This window comes from Canis lupus, chromosome 13 (genome assembly GCF_003254725.2).
Source record: "Canis lupus dingo isolate Sandy chromosome 13, ASM325472v2, whole genome shotgun sequence".
NCBI classification, from domain to species: Eukaryota; Metazoa; Chordata; class Mammalia; order Carnivora; family Canidae; genus Canis; species Canis lupus.
The window spans coordinates 29,699,471-29,722,364 of NC_064255.1; the positions used below are offsets into that span (position 1 = coordinate 29,699,471).

The 22,894-nt window shown below is 47.6% G+C and overlaps 1 protein-coding gene across 3 annotated transcripts in view; it reads left to right on the plus strand.

The window, feature by feature from the left end:
• The window catches only part of TG (thyroglobulin), a 249,203-nt gene that overhangs the window by 106,187 nt on the left and 120,122 nt on the right, over positions 1-22,894 (plus strand). For all 3 annotated transcript variants that reach the window (XM_025450469.3, XM_049092761.1, XM_049092762.1), the window contains one exon: positions 21,244-21,378. In XM_025450469.3, coding sequence (XP_025306254.3) covers positions 21,244-21,378 — 135 coding nt within the window. The remainder of the gene's footprint in view (positions 1-21,243; positions 21,379-22,894) is intronic.

The window sequence follows — 22,894 nt, forward strand, 5'->3', positions numbered from 1 at the left end:
AGTTTCACCATCTGACTGTGGAAAAGTGTCCCGTGAGAGCTGAACCAACCAGGGCAAGGTTACCTTCAGGTGACCCCAGTGCTCCCGCTCTGTTTTTGTGATCGTGTGTATTCCTGGGACTTGAGTTACCATCTCGAGAAAGGACGTAGAATTTTGCTTCCCCCTTCATGCATGCGGACCGCAGATCTGAGTGGAACTTTCCAAGGCAGAATGACATGTCACGGTATTTTTAAACAAGTGTGATTTTGACAAGTGTGATGTAAAATCAGGAGGGATGTCAGAGCTGGCGCTCCATCTGTGCCTCGAGTTCCCAAATTGGAATTAGGCGTCTGGGCGTCTTCCTTGGCTGGGAATCGGTGGAAGGTGTGGGGGCACATTTCTGCCTCCATGGTACCGATATGTCATGTACATGGATTGTGTGTGCGTGGGAGTGTGTGTGTGTGCACGCGTGTGTGTACACACCACGTATGTGTCAAATGCTCATCTTTATGCACTTTCTGTTGGGGGAGAAAAGGAAATATTTATCAAACACCAAACATTTTACAAATCCTTTAGCGCTCTTAAGACCTTTGGATGGTAGCAAGGTCTGACTTTCAAATAAGGGTACGGAGGGTCTTTGAGGTTAAATGAACACCTGGGATTTGAATCCCCATGCATCTAGCCCCCCTCTGAGTTAGATGAGAATATCTGGTTGGAGTTTTTGGAAAGAGTGCCAGAGATAGACTTCCAGTCCTAGACTTATCTGGACATCTAATGCTTGGCCTTGTTTCTTGTGATGAGTTGGTACGAATAAAGCCACGCATTCAAAGCCTCTTTGAAGAGGGGATTCTGAGACCCTGATTGGCCAGTGGGGATGGCGTGAAGGGGAAGTTGACTTCTGAACTCTTACACATCTGTCTGCGGTACATACTCTGCACTAGGGCACTTCGTTTATGTTGCTCCACGGAGGTGTCTAACACACTAGCCAGCTTGAAGATGGCAGGAGTTTGTCAAAAGGCCAAGTTTCAGAAAGCCTTTCCTTCAGACAGAGTGGTTTGTGTGTGCAAAGGCCCAGGGGCACAAAATAGCCTGGGGCGTTCAGACATTGGAGACTTTTCCATATGGTGGGCATAGTGCCATCAATGAGGTGAGGCAGGTAGATGAGCAGTAGAAAAAAGCTTTCGTTTGAGCATGGAGCCGGCAGGAGACTCTGTATTGGGTTTGGCACTTGACCTTGGTAGTCTCTTTTGGGGTGATAGGTGAGGAGGAAAGTGGTAGTGAGCTCAAGGGTGACCAAGTCAGACAAATGTGTTAGGGCAAAACACTTCAGTGTAGTTAAATTCAGCGAATATGTGTAAGCCAGCCACCTTTTGGGTAATGGGTTCTGAATTTTCACTTACATTCCAGAAAAGGCCCTGTGCTGGGGATCAGAGGTCTTGATTGCAAAGATAGGAGCCCACCTGCTGGTCAGGAGGAAGGCACAGGAAGTCAGAATGTTAGGCCTCCCCACTTACCACAGTGGGGAGGCCTCAGGAAGTTTCCCTCAAATTCACTGCAGACAGGCAGGGAAAGCACCGCAGGTGTGGGTTGGCCATACTGGGTTGTAAAGAAGGAGGGTGCATTTGTCAGATGCCAAGGTGGGAATAGGACGTGTCCTGGGTAGAGGGCAGTGCACGAAGAAAAGGCCAGGGGTGTGCATTGGCACCGTATATGCAGACAAATGCAAGTCCCTCAGGATCATGGAGCCAGCAAGCAGCAGGAAGAGGCTAGCTGGGGGACAGGGGCCACTAAATAGAGTGTTTCAGGTACCACATATCCGTGAACTGCTTTACGCAGTTGCACGGGGAGCTTTAAAACTATTTGAAAGCTCTCCTTTGGGGATGTGAGGAGGATGTATTCGTGGATGGACAAGCTCGATTTCGAGAAAATGTGGGCAGTTGTGTCATCTGTGTACACAGTACCATTTTACTCTTTGGGGAAAATAATTGTATCTTTTTTAAAACCAATGAAACAGTAATGGTGTTATTTCTTTATGAGAGAACAACATCCGATGCTTCTTAAAAGACCCACAACGACCAATCAGAGAGGATGCTCATGGTTAGCAGGAATCATCTTCTCAGGCCTTGGAACCTGCTGTAGGATGGCCCCTGTCTCCTCCCTCTCCTGCATGCTCAAACATGGGGTATTTGGAGTGCAAATCAGAGGAAAACATGGAATATGAGTCTTTGGAAATCTGTATCTGTGTTCTAAGTTCATTCACCTGAGGCAACTGCCCCTTGGAAAATGCTCCAGCCTTTGAGCGTGAGGCCCCTCAGAGCAGCAGGTGCAGGAGGTCTGTGAGTGCCCTTGCAGCTGGGAGGGTGTAGGTGGTGCCGAGAAACATGCCTCCTTCTGGTGGGCCCAGCATCCCAGCACCTCTCTGTATGGCCTCCTGGAGCTCAGGGACAGCCACCAGCCCCAATTCCAGGTGATGGAAGTGGCTGCACATATGGTCTTTTGGATCACACAATTATGGTCCATCAACGTTGTCTGCCTCGCCTCCATCCTTTACCGTCAGCTGTGCCAGTGGGTTGATGGAATTCAGTTGATCTTTTCTGCAAATGTTTTCCATTAAGCTGGAGAGTTGTGTGATCCCAAAAAATGTCAGTGCTGGCAGGGAGCGTGCACATCATCTAATTGAGGGAAACAACAGGACATGGCGGAGCCACGGGCTTTGAAGTCAATCCACTCAGCTTCCAGTCCTATTCCAGCTCTCACCCACCAATGCCTGGGGCCATGTTTCTCAGCCTTGTGATGCCTCTGCTTGCCTCTTTGAAATGGAGATGATGGTAGAAAATAAGACAGATGAATCTAGTAGGCTTGTGTTGAACACTAAGTGAAGTACCATGCTCTGCACAGAACCTGATGCAGAGTGAGTATTTAAGAAATATCAGCGATAATTCACAAATCTAAACCCATCTTTCTGTGGAAGAAGAAACAGGCAGAGAGAAAAAAATGACTAGTAAGTCACAGCCATTAACTGGCTTAATGGGCAAAGCTATAAACTTTTTTAAAAAAGATTTTATTTATTTATCCATGAGAGATACAGAGAGAAAGACAGAGATGTAGGCAGAGGTAGAAGTAGGCTCCATCTGTGCCTCAAGTCCCTGTGGGGAGCCCAATGTGGGACTCGATTCCAGGACCCCGGGATCACGCCCTGAGCCGAAGGCAGACACTCAACCACTGAGCCACTCTGGTGCCCCCAAAGCTATAAACTTATATATATATATATATATATATATATATATATATATATATATATAGAGAGAGAGAGAGAGAGAGAGAGAGAGAGAGAGCAGGCAAGCTGGGGCACTGGCAGAGAGAGGGAGAGACAAAGAATCTAAAGCAGACTCCTTGCTGAGTGTGGAGCCTGATGCGGGGCTTGATCCCATGACCCTGAGATCACAACCAGAGCCAAAACCAGTCAGATGTTCAGCTGACTGAGCCACCCAGGCACCCTGACTTTAAAAATTCCTCTTTATTGGGTTATTATGTCAATCACTGTGCTAAGTGTTTTCCATATTTTAACCCTCACAACTGCCCTATGAGGTGTGCGTGATTGTGTCCATCTTACAGATTTGGAAGCTCAGGGTCAGAGAGGTCCAAGGTCACACAACTGGTAAATGGGAGAGCTTGGATTCAAACCCAGTTCAAATTCAGATCGAGTCTCCCCACTGAATCTGCTGACTGTTGTCGGTTGAGTTCCTCGGGAATCAGACTCTGCGGGTCATTGTTTAGGGAATGGTACCCACAGAGGTGGGAGGGGGAACGGGAAGGTGCACGACTGGCCGGAAAGAGGAGAAGGTCAGCTGCAGTGTGGTCTCAGTTACCCTTTCAGGGATGCTAAGATGACCTTCGAAATGTCTCTGCCATCACGTAGGTCACACGTGGATGTGGGCATGACCCTCTGTGGGCCGGTGTCCCCACAGGGGCTGACAACAGGTCCAGCCTGCCAGCAGCTCTCCCAGCCGCTGGGCAGACGGGTTCATTCCTGACATCAAGCGTGCACCCCAGGGGTGGCAGATATATTAGTCTCCCCAAGGGTGCATTTGAGGGCACAGTAAGTGCTAGTACAGACTGTGCAGGTGCATTGTCACCTTCCTTTGAGCCACTAGACCAATGGGTGACACAGTGACCCCCACAAGGGCTACTTCGTAATCCTTTTGGTCCTGGGGCTGAAAGGCCCAGGTGGTCAGGCGTCAACTCCAAAAGCTTGTGTCACTTACATCTTTCCAAATACGCAGAGTTTCCGTGCACGTGCACCCTGTCGAGGGGGCTCACGGCACATAGCATGCAGCTACTGCATGAGACCTGCTGTCCTGGGATGAGTCCTGAATCCCAGGGACCCACTCCCGTCCCCCAGCAGGGCGTGCAGCCGGGATGCTCCACTGCCCAGGCAGCTGCTGTCGGCAAGGCTGAGCATGCTCTGGGCACAGCTTCAGAACCAGCAGCCTGTCTGGACCTCTCCTCTGAGACCCAGGGGCCGAGACGCAGAAGGACACAGCTAGCAACCTGGGCCCACAGCAATGGCAGATGGCAGGAAAACGGCGGGGCCTCCTCCTAGTGAACCTCTATGGGGCTCACTTGTCCTCCGCTCTGAGCTAACGTCACCACCTGTGCCTCTCCACCCCTCACCCTGCTTTGTTGTCAGCTGTGAAATCTTTACACCCATTTACTTCTAGAATATCTGTCTGCCCTTTCCTCCAGAAGGGAAACAGCACAGGGCAGGGGCTTCATCTGTCTTACTCACTGCTGTCGTCTTAGCTTCTAGAAGCTTGCCCGGCACCCAGTTAGCACTCATGAGGTATTTACTGAATGAATGAGCGTACTGGTTCTTGCTTGCCAGATTTTGCACTCCCTGAAACTGAATTTGTAACTTATGGCTTGATCTTTCACACCAGGCGCTCAGTGTCTGGTACGCAGTAGATGCTCAATATTATTTCACTTATAATTGTCAGGTTTACTGTGTGTCTGTTCAGTTTGCCCTGGGTCAGTATATAAAGCCAATAGTGATTCAATTAATGTTTGTTGGAAGGCAGGATAAATGGTGGGGTATCGGAAGCTGCCAGGAGATGGGAATCCTTTCTTTGCACTCCTTAGATGTATGATCTTGACCAATTTAAGAACCTTTCTGAATCTCAGCTGCCTCACCTGTAACATGGAGATGGTGATGCCTACTCTCAAAGGTGTTGTTATTAGGCTTGAAAGAGACATTATATGGAAAATTCCTTCATCCAGTGTCTAGTGAAGGTTGGCTTTGTTGGAATTCCTAAATTACTTCAAGTATTGCCAGCTCAAGGGGATCCCTTTCACAGGTAATATTTATGAATGTTGCCTCATGCGATCCTGAGATTATACTGTACAACCCGAGCAGCTGTACGTAGTCAGCCTGGGAGGCACTTGAATGTTTGCTGAATGATTGTGTCTTAAGTCCTTGTTGGATCTTAGGGGATGGAGAAGACTTAAGATTTTCTTTAGAAACTTCTTCCTCAGGACCAGTTTTGTACCTAGCCTATCAAAGATTCACTCAAATTTAAGGGAGATAGAGCCAAAAAGAAAATATGCCAACTTAGCACCTACCTTTTGGGTTTGGTCATTCAGACTTCAGCTTGAAAGATTTTTTTCAAGTCTCTTGCTTAGCTATAGGAGGTATTTATTTTTTTATTTTATTTTTTTAGCCTGAAATCAATCAGATACCACATGATAAAAAATGTGAGATGGAGGGAACTGACTTTTGGTTTTACCCAATTTTCTTCCCCTTACTATTTTTTGCTATTCCTGGCCTTCAGCCCACTCTGGGAAACTCATAACTTCATGCTCCTCAGCACTATGCCTCCCCTCCGGAACTTCCATCTCAAGGCAGGGCTCTATGATGAAAGAAGTGGTTTCTTTTTCCTACTCCCAAATCAGTCTTACTTAGCTAGCCATCATTAGTAGAAGCTTCTTGCTTATTTACTGTTTCATTTCCTAGGGCTCTGCGAGAGAACTCTTGTCAAACCTGATGGAGTTAACAGAATAATTCACCCTAAGGTGAAAATGATGGATATTATTTTTATGATATTTTCTACAAGAGTTTTCACGTTTTAACAAGTAGAAACCAGAAAAAAAATTATTCCTCAGACCATTTGACAAGTATTGGGAGGAAATATTTTAGATAGTTTGCCTTTCCTAGAGCCCTTCAAGTCATTCTATGTAGCCAACTATGAATTAAACCATCCCTGAATGCAGTCCATCAACAATGGGAGATTTCCTCTCGTTTCATGGATTATAATAATATTAACTTGATTAAAAATAGTAATTTCATGTTATACATGGCTGGTACTATGTAAGTTTTGTTTTAATGATCCTCTGGTCATTCCTCATTTATTCTTCCCACTGGTGAGTCTCTGCTCAATTCCCTGACCTCCTTGGAGGATCTGGATTTGATTTATGAAGGAAGCAGTCACCTTCTCTCCTATGTGTGCAAAGTCCAGGAGGTGAGAGAGCCCAGCTCAGGAGGGACCAAGGGAAGGCCTCAGTATGTATGAGGTGTCTAGCGTCATGAAGGGACCAGTGAGAGATGAGGTGAGAAGGGGATGAGGTCAGAGAACGAAAGGAGAAGGCCTCGGTGGTCTTACTGTGATGGAGATTGAGGTGATGAACTTCCTGCCACTGGAGTATTCAAGCATGTTGGAGATGCCTTTGCTGTGTGAGGAGGTGGCTTAAATGACCTCTAAGTTTCCCTTTGGGTTTTCTATTTCTGTAATTCTAATGATTGGCCCAGTTATGCTTTAAGGTGTGGCTTTTGTTTTTCTGTTTTTGTGATAACTTACACATAGGCCAGCAGGTTTTTGGCAGATGTTTGTAGAAGTAGAAGCAGTGAAGCAGAGAGACTTTGGCTTTGGGCGAATCTGGGTTTCAATTCTAGTTCTGTTCTTACTCTGTATGATCTGGGGCAAGTCACGTCACTGCTCTGAGCCTGAGTGTCCTGAAGGCAGATTTCTTAATATCCCAGCAACCACTAGTGACTGGGGGATTTGACTGGAATCATGGAGGGAAGCACCCAGCACAAAGCCTGACACACACAATATGTAACTGATAGTGGTGACAGCCACAGCTGCCCTTACTGCTTCCACACCTGGAGGGCCAGAAGGTCTGAGTGAAGTCTCAGGAGTCTGACTTCTGGGGTCCAGACCAGCTGCATGACCCAGAGTGAGTTACCCACAGTCCACTGAGGTCAGGCTAGCCTGCCTGAAGCTGTTGTTCAGCTTCCAGAGAGAGACTTCTGCATTATTGGAACTACTTTGCTCAGCTCATATTGGTTCTCCGTATGCATTTATGTCTCTGACCTTCTGCAGTTTGACCCAGCACCCAGGATCACATGCAATGATCTCAAGAAAGAGGAGTTCACATGCTCTCAGAAAACCCCATCATCGTACTATCTTCCAGGTCGCCTTTGTATGTGGGAGGATTTGAGGGGGTCCACCTGATAGGAGTTGCACTTCTTAGAAATCTGCTGCATCCCGAGGCTTTGAATTTCCAGTAGGAATTTTGCTTGTGATGAACTTAGTAATTTGTTAGGAGGACATGCAGGGAGGGTTGCTCCAAGTCTGGTTTCATGCGTGTCTTTTTTATTTAGAAATTTTCTCTAGCCGTGTCCTTGAAGTTAATGGTGTAAACGATGATTATTCATCAACCCGCAGCTCATAACCTCAACAGATGCTGGACCATTTTAGATGCCTCTGGAAATATTGGCCTGCAAAGAGCATGCCACTAAAGGGAACCACTTTATGTCTGAGGTTGAGTCATGAGGAGAAAGGGGTAACTGTGGGGAAGTAGGACCTGGGAGGAGGTGTTCTTGGTCAAGTCTTTGGTTTGCCATCCATGAGCTGTGATCATGGCTGTGTCATTCATTCACCACCTCTGAGCTTCCATTCAGCCCCTTGAAAATAGTAATAGTGATACAACTGATGGACTCATTTGATGAAGTGATTAATCTTGCAGTGTAAATGAAATGCTTCATAAACTGGAGTGCACCACATAAAAATGAGATGTTATGAAATTGGTGGGCCATTATTTGTTTCGTAGATGATTAGTTGATCACGTATCTACTCTTTTAATAATTATTTACTGAGGTCTTATAGTGAATAATTATAGTATTAATATTTATAGAGATAAAAAATTGGTATCCCATTTCTTTATTAATCAAGGAACTTCATTAGTTCATTAAATACATATTTATGAATTGGGCAGTTCATACAAAATAGTGATATCATTATTCTTGTGTAGCACATGGGATGCTTAATAAATGCCACCTACCACTATATTACTATTTTTATTGTTAATAGTTTTATATACTATTATGATTGGTCTTGGAGCAGCAATGAAAAACTGAGGCAGAGTTTTTAATCTCCAGGAGCTTATCCTTTAACAGAGAGATAGAAAACAAGGAAATTGCAATGTAGTGTGTTACTGGAAGAGTAGAAATATTAGTCGGGGGCAGCCCTGGTGGCGCAGCGGTTTGGTGCCACCTGCAGCCTGGGGTTTGATCCTGGAGACTGGGGATCGAGTCCCACATCGGGCTCCCTGCATGGAGCCTGCTTCTCCCTCTCCCTCTGCCTGTGTCTCTGCCCCTCTCTCAGTGTCTATGAATAAATAAATAAAATCTTAAAAAAAAAAGAAATATTAGTCGGATGGGTTGGGGGTGATGGTGGAGGTGGGAGCCTTTGAAGGATTGTAAAGGAAGTGACATCCAAATTGTGTCTTGAAGGATGATAGGAGTTCATTATAAGGTTAAACTCACTTCATCTTATAAGTGCATGTTGAATGAAAGGAGTAGTGAACAGTCCTACAACATAGAGTGATTTGCTAGACTTCCAGATGTGGGTTTGGGATGGTAGGGAACAGACTGATGCGAGCTGTAGCTGAAGGGGTGGGTAGGATTGCAAGGAACCTCAGGGGCGATGTTTTTTTTTTTAATTTATTATTTTAGGGGCCATGTTTTTGCTAGAAATTCAGAAGGCATGTGTTGGAAGAGTATTGGCTTATAATGGTAGAACCTGAAATTTAGACATGAAAGAAAATTTATCTTAACTTTCCTTCTGTGATGTCCTTTCTAGACAGATATTTGGTCTATTGGATACCCGTCAGGGACAATGTTTAACATTTCAGGCTGGGGAGTCCCATGGGTAGTGGTGCTAGTTCTTGAGACAGAAAATGCAAGAAGGGAACCAGATGAAGAGTGTGGGTGAGGATGGAAGTAAGAGTAAGTCTTCGTGCTTTCAACATGCTGACCTCAGGATCTCTTGGGGACATCTGCTGGGAGGGGTCCGGTAAGCATGGACTGTCTCAGCATAGGGCTTGGGTGAAGCCTCTGGCCTGGAGATAATCTGATAATCATCAATGTGTCAGTATTTTAAGTCATGGGGAGAGTGAGATCGCCCGTGGAAAGTGTGTTAGATATCAACAGTAAAGGTCAAGGACAGACCCCTGCAGAACAGCAGCATTGAAGGGAAGAGCAGAAGAGAAGCCAGAGGAGGCTTGCTGGTGGTGCGGGATGTCATGGAAACCAGGGGAGGGAGATGTGACCAGCAGTTTCTAGGAAAATGGGGATGGACCGCAGACATTCCTTGGGTTAGCCATGGAAAGCACTTTGCAAATGTAGTGGGATGATGAGGGAAAAAATGATAGTGGTTTGAGAAAATGGAAACTATAAACTTTTCCTAAGAATGTTGGCTCTGAAGAAAAAGTAAGAATGACATTGACAGCTAAGAAAGAAGGTGATGCATTCGGTAGTACCCATCCATTTCTAGGTCATGAGCCACCCCTGATGATGTATTGAAACAGAATCCCCACCCATGCATAACAGATTTGGTCTATATTTGCAGGGAAATCAGCCCCTAAAATCCAAACCCTGAGTTAAGAGATGTGGGTTAGAGTAACATGTTGTTTGGGGGCCACATTTGAGTATGTTTCTATGCTAGGAGTAAAGTGTCAGTTTCTAGGGATAGGCTGAAGGCAGAGGAGGGAAGGGAATGAGGCTGGACTGGGGGTGTACTTGGTTGTGGTTGCCCCTGAGGGGGTGAAAAAGAACTAGCTCTAGAGCACAGATTAGGGAACTGGCCATCCTTCCTCTATTTAGGAGAAAGAGAGAAAGATGGGGTGGTTCATAGAGAGTGGAGAGGGAGACGCAGAGTTGAGGCCAATGTTGATGACAATCCGTCTTTTTTCTAAAAAGCAAGAAGCTGGGTACCTGCTGAGCATGCCCGGTCCTTGATGACACTGGGCCCTTTGCTGGATGGAGCAGCAAGCACTGGGGGCAGTGGTTGCAGAGACTAGAAGGGGGCATGGACTAAGGTTCCAAGATGTAGAGGGTTCAAGTGAGGATGGAGAGCCAAATGTTGGGAAGGTGCCAGTCTGTCTGTGGAAGTGTCTCTGGTCATGCTCAGCTGACCAAACAAAGCTGCAGAGAAAGCAGCTCCTTGGATTAATCCAACTGGGAGGAGAGACAGTTGAGGGCAGTGGCAAAAGAGAAGGTGACAAGATGGACCAATGGGTGGCCTGGCTCACAATAGACCAATGAAAGGGGATAATGAGGAGTGGGGAAGAGAATGGAATCCCAGGGAAAGCCAGGAGCTGGTTTAGGTGGGATCAAGTGTAAAACTGTTGGACAGAATGGGGATCATGGATTGAACAGCAAGTGGAGCTTAGGAAAAACAAGATTTAAATGGCCTTGGCATCCAGCGCCATGGCAGGATTAGGGTTGGTTGTGGAGATTCTTGGCTGGAGTGAGTGGACATAAATGTCTCCAGGACTGAAGAGGGCAGGAAGCTGAGACCAGAGCGATGAGCAGACCCTTGTAGATGGTAAGGCCACCCAAGATTTTAGCAGGGGTTGGGGTGCAACTGAAAATTATAGAAAAGAATTTGAAGAATGTGGGAGAATGACCAGGCATCTCCAGTTGAGGGTGGTTAATGAAAAAGACTAGAACTTTCCATACTCAGGAGGTTGTGACACAAAGCAGGGGAAGGAGCCATTATGACCATGGTAAGGGCCCATGTTTTCAGGCCACAGTACTGGAGAGGGAAGAGGCAGGGTCAAGCATCAGCTGTGACAGCAGTGACGTAATTTCAGGGATCTGGGAGCAGCAGGAAGCTGGACCTGGAGCCAGGATAAGGCCACGTGGATGTGAAGAAGACAGGTGGGCTTACATTCTACTACTGGATTGGAGGCTTACATTGTACTCTGGGACAGCTCATGGTCGCCAATTTTTTGTTCTACCAAATAAGGATGATTTTTATAAAACAAAAGCAAATGGATCATCATCATTTTGTAAAAGGACTTGAACGTGCCAAGTCAGGAAGCACGACTGACAACAAACCAAAAAGCGTGATATTTTGCCTTCCAGACGGTGTCTCTAGAGTAATCCTCATCTCTGGAGAAAGTACAAAACTCCCTCTCAAGTAGCCTGTTGCAGCTTTTGGTCCCCAGAAAGTAGAACACCCCCCCAACCTACCCCCTCCCCACCCCAGTCCATCATGTCACATACAACTGCAACCCATGACCCTTCTAGACCAGTGCTGGCAAGCCATAGCCTGCAGCCTATTTTTGTATTACCCATGAACCCAGAAGGGCCTTGGACATTTTTAAAGGACTGTATAAAAATATAGAGAGAATACGCACTAGACAACCAATGTAGCCAGCAAAGCCTAAAATATTTATTATCTGGACTCTAACAGAAAAATCTTGCTGGCCCCTGGCCTGGCCTGAAGATCTGTTGTCTTCTGTGGGCTTTATCCTAAGTCCTTGAGTTACTTCAGTGGATCTTTTCTGGTCCTCCTGGGCCACATGCCTGAAACCATGCCCTGCTGTGTGACTGTCTAGACCAGGGAGGTGAGGCAGTGGCAGTGTCATATCAGGACTATTACTGTTCATGATTTGGTTGAAAATGCCCTATTTTGGAAGCAAAAGCTTATATGCCCTCATGCATCGAGCAACATGGCCCAGAGGTAGGAGCTCTGGCTTTGGAGGCTGAGACACAGGGCGTCAAATCTCTAATACGTGTTATGGAGCACTTACTGTGCACCAAGCATTTTGTAGGGATTGATCCGTTCAGCCCCCACCCTGTGTCCAGTGCCCACTGACTTCTTCATGCCATGACTACATGAGGGATGATGACATCTCCATATGTAAAACCCGGTGAGAAGACCAGCCCTGGCTGCCTGCCCCCACCCCCAGGAGGGCTAGAAGCATCAGGAGTAAACTGAGACCCTTAACATAAGGGAAGCTCTGCCCTAGGACACAGGTGACACAACTCTTCCAATATATACATGGAAACAAGATAATATTTAAAACTGAGAGTGTAATGTACCCAAAGCCAGAGCTGGCAGCTGGCAGGAGTGAGATTCAGTCAGATGGAGGGATCCAGAATGATCCCTCTCTAGAGCGTGCAGGGCCACCCCTCTGGTTCACCTCTGAGTACATGGCCGATCGTGGAAGAAATAGAACAATCCATGTAGCACCTTGTAGTGTGTCTAGTAAATAGGAGATGCTTCATATTAATATTAGCCGTTGGAATAGGGATAACTTTACATGGTAAGAATTATCAGGATTGGCATTTCCGTGTCAGAGCACAAGAGTGAGGCACAGCAGGCTCTCCGTGACTCAAGGAAAGGATGTTTCTTACTGACCATTTGCTTACTATATTCCTCCGCTAGGGCTGCCATAGCAAAATACCATGAACCGGGGGCTCAAGCAATGGGAATTTATTCTCTTGTAGCTTTGGAGGCTGGAAGTCCAAGATCAAGGTGTTGGCAGGGTTGGTTTGGTCAGAGGGCCACAAGGGATGGCTCTGTTCCAGAACCATCTCCTTGGCTTATAGACAGGCATCTCCTCCCTGTGTCTTCACATTGCCTTCCTTGCACGTGCCACTCTGTGTCCACACTTCCCCCTTTTTATAAGGGCACCAGTCGTTTGGGATTAGGGACCATTCTAATGATCTCAATTAACTTGATGACCTCTGCAAAGACCCTATTTCCAAATAAAGCCACATTATGAACTCCTGGCGCTTAGGACTTCAAAGTATGAATCTTGAGGGGACACATTTCAACCCACAGGACTCACTGTAATCCTTTGGCTAAGCTCTTGAGATGCAAAGGGAAAGATGAAGGCGTGCTTGCTGGAAAGCTAAAATAAAACCAAAAATAGGTATTTGGAGGCTGAACAGAAGTGAATGTGTCTCTAGGTATTTTTCTAGTGTTAAAAATGCCAAAAGAGGCCCAGTAGGGTCTGCTGTAAGTGTAAGGCATTTCTCTCTGGAGAAACACTGGACCAACAGGCGGCTCTGGGCCCATTTTCATCTTTCAACTGATCACAAGGTAGCATGGCTCTCTCTCTCCCTCTCTCTGTTATCAAAAGGACATCTATTTTTTTCTGAGTGCTAACAAGGGCAAGAACAGCTCAGTGTGATGTGGTTCCCACTCGAAAGACAGTGTCTGCTGAGAAATCAGGAAGTCTGACTGTGAGTCCCATCCCATAATGATGGCACATGGGGATCTTCCCACCAGTGAGTACTCATGGCTGTGAAGCTGTGAAAGCAGGACCAGAGAGTCTGTTACATTCTTCTCACGTTCAAGGTCATAGCAGCTTGCTGGTGACTGAAGCACTCTTCCCTTCCTGCTCAAAAAGCTTCCACCGTGCATGTTTGACCCCAGCCAGCCAGCCTGGGCACGGGAACCATCTCCAACATCCCTCACGCTTTCTCCATTTTCTGCACCCAGCTCTTTGATACGTGCCAAGGAGCTGGAAGGAATTCTTTCTCATTCTGATTACACAAAAAATAGGAAGGATCCTGTGAGCCTTGGGATGCTTTAGAGCTTGCGCTCATCATTATCTTTACTCTTGGTGATTCTTCAGAAAATCCTAAGATCTTTTCACGTTAAAAATGGGTCTGTGATTATTCGAATGTTGGAGAGGTGTTTGCTACTGGTTTGACATTTCTGCACTGGGATGTGCTTCAGAAACACCAGGAAGCACTTTCCCAGTTTTCAAGTGAGAGAGAAAAAAAAAAAAAAAGACGACCAGAGCAGAAACTTTGGTTTCTCAGCCAGCCAACCACAGACCTATCTCTCCTGTAGCCGTGTGGGTCTGCAGTCGTGTGTGTGTGTCTCGTTGGGGGTTGGACTGGGGTTAAAGCTATTTTTATTGGTTAAAAAAAAAAACAAAAAAAAAAACCTCTAAGCCTTGAATTCAAAATCCATATTTCCACCTTTAATTGGTATCTGGAAAGAAAGACAGGAAGGGGAGGAAGAGAAGAAAAAAAGAAGAAAAAGAATGAAGCATGATTTCCATGTATTTGAAAATAGTCTAGTGATTTTGGTTTTACTTAGTCTAAGTTAAGCAGGAATACAGTGCTTTCCAGAAGGGAGCAGAAGTACTTCGATATTCTCAGAAGCCGGCCTAGGTCAGGGTTGCAGCCCACGCTGCCCCAGAGTCCTAGAGGGACCCACCCTGCCACCCCCCTGGCACCTGCTTCTCGGCTGCCCTCGGCCCTCCCTTTGCTCTGCCCTCACCCACCCTCCACAGCTCTGCGATGCACAGTGCAATACAAGGCTGCAGGGCTGAGCTGGGGTCAAATGCTGACTAGTTGCCCCTTCGCTCTGTGGCCTTGGGCACGTCATTGGCCTTCTCTGAGACTCGCTTTTCTCCCCTGTAAAATAGGGATAATATTGCTCATCTCTGGAAAGTATCGTAAGATGGAATCAGATCATCTTGCATTTATAAACACGTAATGCCTGCCCACTAGCTGGTGACGCTTGTTGCTGCTATGTGCCATCACAGAGGACAGAGGCCATGTGACATTCCCTGCAGGGCCACTTTTTCCCCTGTGCTAATGGACTAGCAGCATCACTTACCTCCAGGAACATGTTCTCTGTGGCCTTACCACCTGAGCCATGTGATACTTAGCTCTTTATATATGAAAGGGTTGCCCGGACTCCTTCCCACCACCATGAGGGGTGTGGGTAGAGAGTGGGAGAGAGTGCTTTTGGTGCTGGGGCGGAGGGCCCAGGAGGGGAAGACAGCACAGCCCCGACCCTTCCCCTGTGACTGTGAGGAATGCTCTGTGACCTTCCTTCCCTGTGGCTCCATGCCCCCTATCTGAGATAGGGGTCTGGGTGAGAGTGGAGAGCATCCAGGCCCACCCTATAAAAGCAGGGGGCACGATGATGCTGGACAACTAGTGGAAGTGCCCTGCCCACCACAGGTTTGCCTGTTTCCTGGAGGATGCCAGTCGGTGAGCGTGGCCATCAGATTGGGAGGTGACCCCGGCCCTAGTGTGACAGCGGCCTGAGAGGGGCAAGACTGGCAGGAGGGAGACCCATCTGGGTCTCAGTTACTGGAGTATCAACAGGTGCAGTGGAATTGGCAAGGCCAGAATCTGGATGGAAAAGAAGGGACGGTTTTCAGAGGGCCCAGGCAGGAAGAAGGAGGACAGGACAAGGTGAGGCCATGGGAGGCCAGGGTTTCTGGGTGGGACATGGTGGTGGCAGGGCAAGGAGGAAGAACACGGGGGTGGGGATAACAGTAGGACCAGGGGCCATGAGGTTTCATATTGGGTTGTGCTGAGCTCATAAAACCTTGTCTCTATATTCAGCAGCAGGTCTGCTGTGGAAACTGAGGCCCAGCAGCTAGTCAGGCAGGCACACTGTCCAGTTCCACTGTGCCTAGGACCAGATCGAGGACTCAGGGGGCCAGAAGGCAGGGGTGAGGGGCCGATGGGCAGGCAGCAAGGTGCCCTGGGACCAGGCTGGTGGGGCAAGGGGAGGCAGGCGTGGTGGTGAAGTCAGGGTATCACTGGCTCCTATACCACTTAGGGAGCTCCCCTCAACCCCGACCCCCCAGTACTTGGGTCAGGCTCGGCCTCCATAGCTCTGAGAAAACAGTGACAGTCCTGCCACGAGAAGCCACAGCGAGAGCAGAGGTCGGGGTTTTGGGGGGTGGCTGTGTTCACCAAGCTCTGCGCCCCGTGCCTGCCAGTCCCAGATCACAAGTGACTCGTTTCTGGCTACCACGCCAGGACGGGGAGGAGCTCATGATATTCCCATTTTGCTGATGAGGAAACGGAAGCTCAGAGGGGGTCGCTCAAAGTCGCAGAGCTGCGGGCTGGGGAGCTTGGGATAAACTCCAGGGACTGGCTGCTTCATTACGTAGGGCTCACATATGACCTACGCTCAGGGCCAACCATTCCTTACAGCTCCTTGATGTGTTCACCCATCCTCTGGTTTCAGGCAACTTCGGGGCAGGCCCATCATCCCCCCACCCCCCTCCCCGCCGCCTTCTCCCCTGGGGGCTGCAGGATCTCACACAGCCAGAGAGCATGCAGGGCGGTGAGGTCCTGGGTACCCCAGGAGGCATCCGTTCTTACCAGGCCGGACAGTCCTTTTAGAGGTGCCAGCCATCCTCTTCTCTGGTTAGTTCCCCCTCCTGCTCCCCTTTCTCCCTGCTCTGGAGGAAAGGACTGATTTCCCAAGGTCTGACTCAAAGGGACTCAGAGTAAAGGGGGCTGAGGATGTCAGCGGTCATGTGTCATTCACTCGGAGGCATTGTGTTTACGAGAGTGGGACTAAGGGCGGTGTTTAACACAAAGGTGTGATTATTTAAATAATTGAGTTTCTCAGAGTGGTTAAGGAGCTTGCCCAAGGACACGCAGCAGCAGCCTAAGTGAGGTTTGAACCCAGAACGGTCTCTTTTCAGGAGCCTAAGCTGTTTTTCCCATCCATTATGGCCACATCGGAAGAAACCAAAAGGAGTATTTCAGAGGCCATGTAGGGCCATTGTTCTCAACGTGGTCATGTGTCAGAGGTCAGAGTCATCCGGAAAGCTAATAAGGAGCACAGAGGCCTAGGCTCATTGACATGGGGACAGTGCCTGGGCTTTGGAGTCCGTACCAAGTTCTTTGAGCCATTCTGATATTCTCCAGAATTTGAGAATTACTGATGGTAAATAGGAAGGATCCTAAGCATTTTACCCAATTAACTTATTTTTCCAGGCTTCCTCTGTTTTGCTATCAGGCACAGTGTCTGGAATGTAGGGGGAATTGTTGACTGAATGGATAAATACAGAACTAAATCGGTTACTGCAGAGGACTGCCAAGCCAGCCTCACCTGCCCAGGCAGGTCCCTGCTGTACCTGTGCTCTAGATTGGGCCCCGTTACCAAAGGAGCCACATGGAGAAGAGCCTGCCTCTCAACCAGGTCTGTGGGTTCCATTGAGTGAGTTCAGGATCCCGTTGGAAAATAAACACACGCAGATAGCTTTCCTTTACTCCAACAGTAGCCCTTTTAAAAATATAACAGGGGAAAAATATTCCATTCTGTCCTTCGTGACATCAAACATTAAACATAATAAAATCCAAAATCTTTTTCTCAAGTTAGTTTTTGACTTTAAGGCCATTCCAATCAATATCCCAAAGGAGCTTTTAGGAAACTTGATAAGATGGCTCTGAATTTCATCGAGTTGAATAAATAACCCCAAATAACCAAGGAATATTTTATAAAGAGAAATAACATGGGAAGGCTTTTCCCATTTGTTGGTAAAATGTATTACTCGGTGACTAGTTTAAGCAGCGGGAGGGTCGAGCTAGAATTTACAAAGAAATGAGTGAAGAACACAAGGTTGGGGCACCTGGGTGGCTCAGTTGGTGAAGTGTCGCCTTCAGCTCTTGGGGTCCTGGGATTGAGCCCCGAGTCGGGCTCTCTGCTCAGTGGGGAGTCTGCTTCTCCCTCTCCCTCTGCTCCTCCCCCTGCTTGTGCAGGCACTTTCTCTCTCTCTTTCTCTGTGTCAGATAAATAAATACATAAAATATTAAAAAAAAAAAAGAAAAAGAAAAGGTTGACAAAATTCACTTATAGAAGTATTTAATTTGATGAACGTGGCATTTCAAATTCCAGGGGAGATGATTTTTTCCAAAGTAAGCGATGCTGGCATTGCAAGCTGTCAAATATATTTTAAACCAAAGAGAAAAATGAACGCTAATGAATATGGCACAGAGAGCAGCCCTTGGGCAGGCCCGAAAGCAGCTACCACCGCGCTCATCTGGAGAGGAGGGCTGGCAGTGAGGTGGAGCACGGTTTCTGAACCTGAAGGAGCTGGGCTCCAGCCCAGGCACTGACTCTTATCAGCTAAGCCCGCTGGGGCTGTTCCTGGATCTCGTGAATGTTAAATGCACTGGTGCTGCCCGGTTCTTGGCAAATAGTAAAGTCCCTCGAAATGCCACCAAGACCCCCTAGCTTTCCTGCTTCATCATCTTTTGCATTCACAAAGAGCCTGGTCTCAGAATTTGCATGAGCTGCGTGAACCCCAGATGTTGGATTCTGCACAACAGCAGTGGCTGGTCCTGGGTCCCTGCCAGCTGGGGGAAGGGGACAGGAAGAGGGTGTGGCAGAGACTTGGCTCCAGGCCCCGGGATGGCGACAGACGAGCTCTCACTTTGGAGACGAAATTCACCCATCAATTATAGCGCTTTCCCCCAAACATCAAGCTAAGCACGGAGTGCAGCCAAGGCTTCCATTTTAAGACCATAATTGGCAAGTTTGGTCCTAAAACCCCATCATACATCTTCTGTGAAATTGCAGTGTCCCCACCATCTAAAAATACTCAGCTCCGTTTGGTCACGCTGCAGAAATGCCACTTGTACTGACCATGAAAATAGTAATGCGTGGAGGATGCTTAAAGATAATGAAAGCCCAGCGTCTATTGCAGGGAAGCCAGACCCCAAGGTCAGAAAGACGTGGCTCTGGATTCTGAGGACGGCCCCGCCGTTCCAGGACAAGTATGGGTGTTCACCTTCTCTGGCCGGCTCCATCAGAAGTCTGGCAACAGTATTTGGCACTTTCTTTGGATAAAAAACCCCTTTTGTCTTTCTTGTTACTTTCTTTTTTTAATTTTAATTTTTTAAAGATCTTATTTATTTATTTGACAGAGAGAGAGAGAGCGTGCACAAATGGGGAGCGGCAGACAGAGGGAGAGGGAGAAGAAGTTTCCCCAGGGAGCCCAAGGCGGGGCTCAATCCCAGGGCGCTGGGATCATGACCTGGGCCGAAGGCAGATGCTTCACGGACTGAGCCACCCAGGCGCCCTTCTTTTTCTTTTCTTTTTTTTTTTCAAATTAAGAAGAAAAAGCACGGTGCTAGGTTGTTTTGCTACTTTATTTGCCATTCTAAATTTAGTGTTCTGGGTGTCAAAGGCAGTTTTGAGATAAAAATGACAGGCTTCCTCATATAGCTAAGAGCATGGTACTGTCCAAGAAAAAGACATCTTCCTACCTGGGGAGAATTTTTCAGAAAGGGCACTCAGCTGTTTAGGAAGCTTGGAGGGGATGAAAGGAGCACTGGCTGGGAACCAAGAGGCCAGGTTCTGTCTCTCTGGCTTGGTCATGGCCAGCTCTGTGTTCTTGGAAAGCCACGTAACCTCTCCCAGCTTCTGACTATATGTTTGTGGAGGAGGCCTTACAGCCCCTACCCCACCGCTCATTCGGCGCTTGGATCTTGAAGCTCCCTCCATGGGGATCAGATGTAATGACGGTTTGCATTTGACTGAAGACCCTAACACAGTGGAGTGACACCCTTAAAGCACTTAGCTGATGAGTGGCAGCACTTTGTAAACTGTAAAGCGCTACACCTACACCAGTGTTCATCCTGCTGCTCTCCTGGCACAAAGGAAATGCTCACAGGTATTTGTTAGAAGCATACACTGCTGGGGTCTTCTGAAAAAAAAAAAAAAAAAGAAAGAAAGAAAGAAAGAAAGAAAGAAAGAAAGAAAGAAAGAAAGAGTAAGTAAATACCTAGATTTTTCTCCAGTAACTCTAAGGATGCACCCACTGAACAGATCATGAAGGTGCCAGGACCAGCACTCTGGGTGATCACACAGGCCTATGACGGGAGGCAGCGTTTTGCCCCCTTTCATGCTCTCTGTGGACAGAGGATGTGCCCGTCCACCTCCACCCATGGTCCCTCCTCAGAGTAGAAGCTCCAGGTCCCTGTTCAGGATACCTCTGTCCTCACAGGGACGCTGGTGCTCTGGCAGGACTCTGTACCTGTGCCAAGCTATCTGTCAGGCAGCAGCACCTGGACGTCCCACCCTGTTGGTGGACCAGATGTATAGATTGTGGGAGCAACCCCACTGAGCCAGGAGGGCATGGGCTGGGTGCATGCAAGGACCAAGTTTCATGGTTGCTTCGCCCCCAAAGAATGGCACTCTTGGGGGACGGGTAGGGGGCTGTGGCAAGCCCAGTTAACCTCTCTGTGCTTCATCTCATTCATCTTTAAAGAGGATGTCTTAGCTGCCGTTTTCCTGGAAACAAGCTCAGTGATGGAAATTTGCATGCAGGAAGTTTCATGCGTGGGGGGCTCATGGGAGTGGCCCCTGTAAGGAAGTGCGGGGGTGGGAATGAGCAGGGGGAGAGGTAGGACTTCCAGGCCCAGCAAACCACACGGCCCCGTGGATCCCATGGCGAGCTCTGAAGCGGCGCTGGCCCTGCACCGTTGTCCCGTCTTGAGGCAGGTGGCTCGGCCTTCGCATACCCACATGGACTAGTTTCAAGACACACACTGACCCTGGGAGGGGAAGCATCTCGCCAAGACCACAGGCAGTTCCTGGAGGGGACTTGGCTGGGAGCCTCCAGACACGAGCTTCCCGACACTGGGGAAATGAGAGGCTGGGTCCTGAAAGGAGGCCCGGACAGCACACCACAGCTCCGCTATGGAGGACAGTGGTCTTTTCTCCATCCGAGGCTTGGGGAGGATTCTGGTGTGTGGGAAGCACTCCACACAGCATCACACAACAACCCTGACACATCTGATTATCACTGTCCCTTACCTTCATTCTGATGATTGCCATGTAACGCCTGCATTATGATGCTCGCCTTGCCATTTTTTTTTTTTTTAGTCTTTTGAGTTCTGTGAGTTCCTTGAGAGAAACAGCCATGCTTTTGTTATCCTTTGTTTTTTACCTTTCTGTAGGTTTTTTACCTATCTGTAGGCTTGAGCACAGAACATGGCTCATAAAAACTCTTGATAAATCACTGTAAAATGGGAAACTGTTTCAAGGATGAGGTCACATGAGAATGGAGGCTGCAAGGAGGATGCCCTGGTGCTGCTTTCTGAAGGCACCAGGTGGCACCCCCTTGTCTTCATCATCAGAACACAGGTGGAGGCTGTGTGCGACTAATGTCCCCTGCTCTCTCTCCTAGTCACTCTGGGCTCCTGGCAGTCCCTGGCTCCCTCTGCTGTAGTTATTGACTCGTCCATCAGGAACTTTGATGTTGCTCACGTCAGCACTGCCACCACCAATGACTTCTCTGATGCTAGAGACTTCTGTCTGCTGGGTAAGGGAAGTTTCCCACCGCTCCCCAGACCCGGGTAGGGTGGTTGCATTGGGATGGGGCCTCACACAGTGCTACTCAGGATCCTAATCTCAGAAACACCTGGGAGACCCCAAGATGACCTGGAGTGCCAGAGAAGGGAGACCCTGGGTGGGTCCTTCTCTGCACTCTCCTCATCCTCCTGCAGGAACAGCCCATAGTCAAGGTCTCCAATGGGCTAAGCCGGCTGGAAAATGAGCAACATTGAGCCAGATCAGAAGACGATGAGAGGAAGGATCTAAGGGGCTAGTCTGAGACAGAAGAGATGAGCAGAAACTATGACTTATATTATAGATGGGCCATCATGGCGAGGAAGAAATATAGTTGTCCTGGCCAGGCTCTTGGGGCAAAGCTAAGGCTTATGGGTAAAACTCAAATTTCAAGAGACATTTTTCAATGCAATATAAAGAAGCTTCTAATATGCAAAACTGTCCACAGAGGTGTATTTCTTTTAGCGGGTTTCCGGTTACTGGTATTTAAAAAAAGTTTAAAAGTTTAAAAGTTAGATAATGATTTGTTAGAGGTGTTCTACAAAGATTTTAACTTCTGCAAGAGCTTGAGATTGGATAACATTTGTACTCCTCCAATTCTTTAAGTCCATGAATCATTTCACCTTCAAGGTTGGATAGCAATATGCACATATTATAGAAAGGGCCACGTATAGATGTATAGGTTGTGCACTGTACAACTCTGAGTACTGCCATAGCACAGAGTGGGCTATGAATAAGGCCATTACCAAGTTCATAGCTTTCCCAAGTGAATGAGTCAACACCATCTTCACAGCTGTTCTTAGAACCAAAAATCCTGAATGCTTTGAATAATTTAAATTATCTAGTGCAGGACCTGGTACACCTGGGAAAGGACATAATCCCTGGTGGAAAATAGTGGATATAATAGGGGAGCTAGAAAGGGAGCTGAGGCTAAAGAAGAAGGCAAGGGCTGGAACATGGAGAGCCTTGTCGGGTATGACTTAATCCAAGGCCAATGAGAAGGCATGAAGTTGCTTCAAACAAGGGCACGACAAGAGCACATTTGTGAATTAAACTCTCAAAAGCTTGACTTTTGTGTGGAAAATAGATTGATGGGAGAGTTAGGTTCTCTCCAAACACAATTCTAGTCCCAGCTCCTGGCAGTGTCAGGGATGTATAGTAGGTGTTCTGATGAATAAGTAAGTGATTGCATGGATGAATGCATGTATGCATGGCTGGATGAATGTGTGGATGTATAGATGGACTCATGGTTGGATAGATGGATGGATGCATAGATAGATGGATGTGTGGATGCATGGAGAGATGGATAGTTGGATGGATGGATGGATGGATGGATGGATGGATGGATGGAGACATGGATGCTTGCATGCATGGGTGGATAGAGGGATGAATGCACAGATACATGATTAGTTGGATAGATTGATAGTTGCAGGATTTATAGATGCATGACTAGATGAATGGGTGAGCTGGTGGATGAATAGATGATGCCT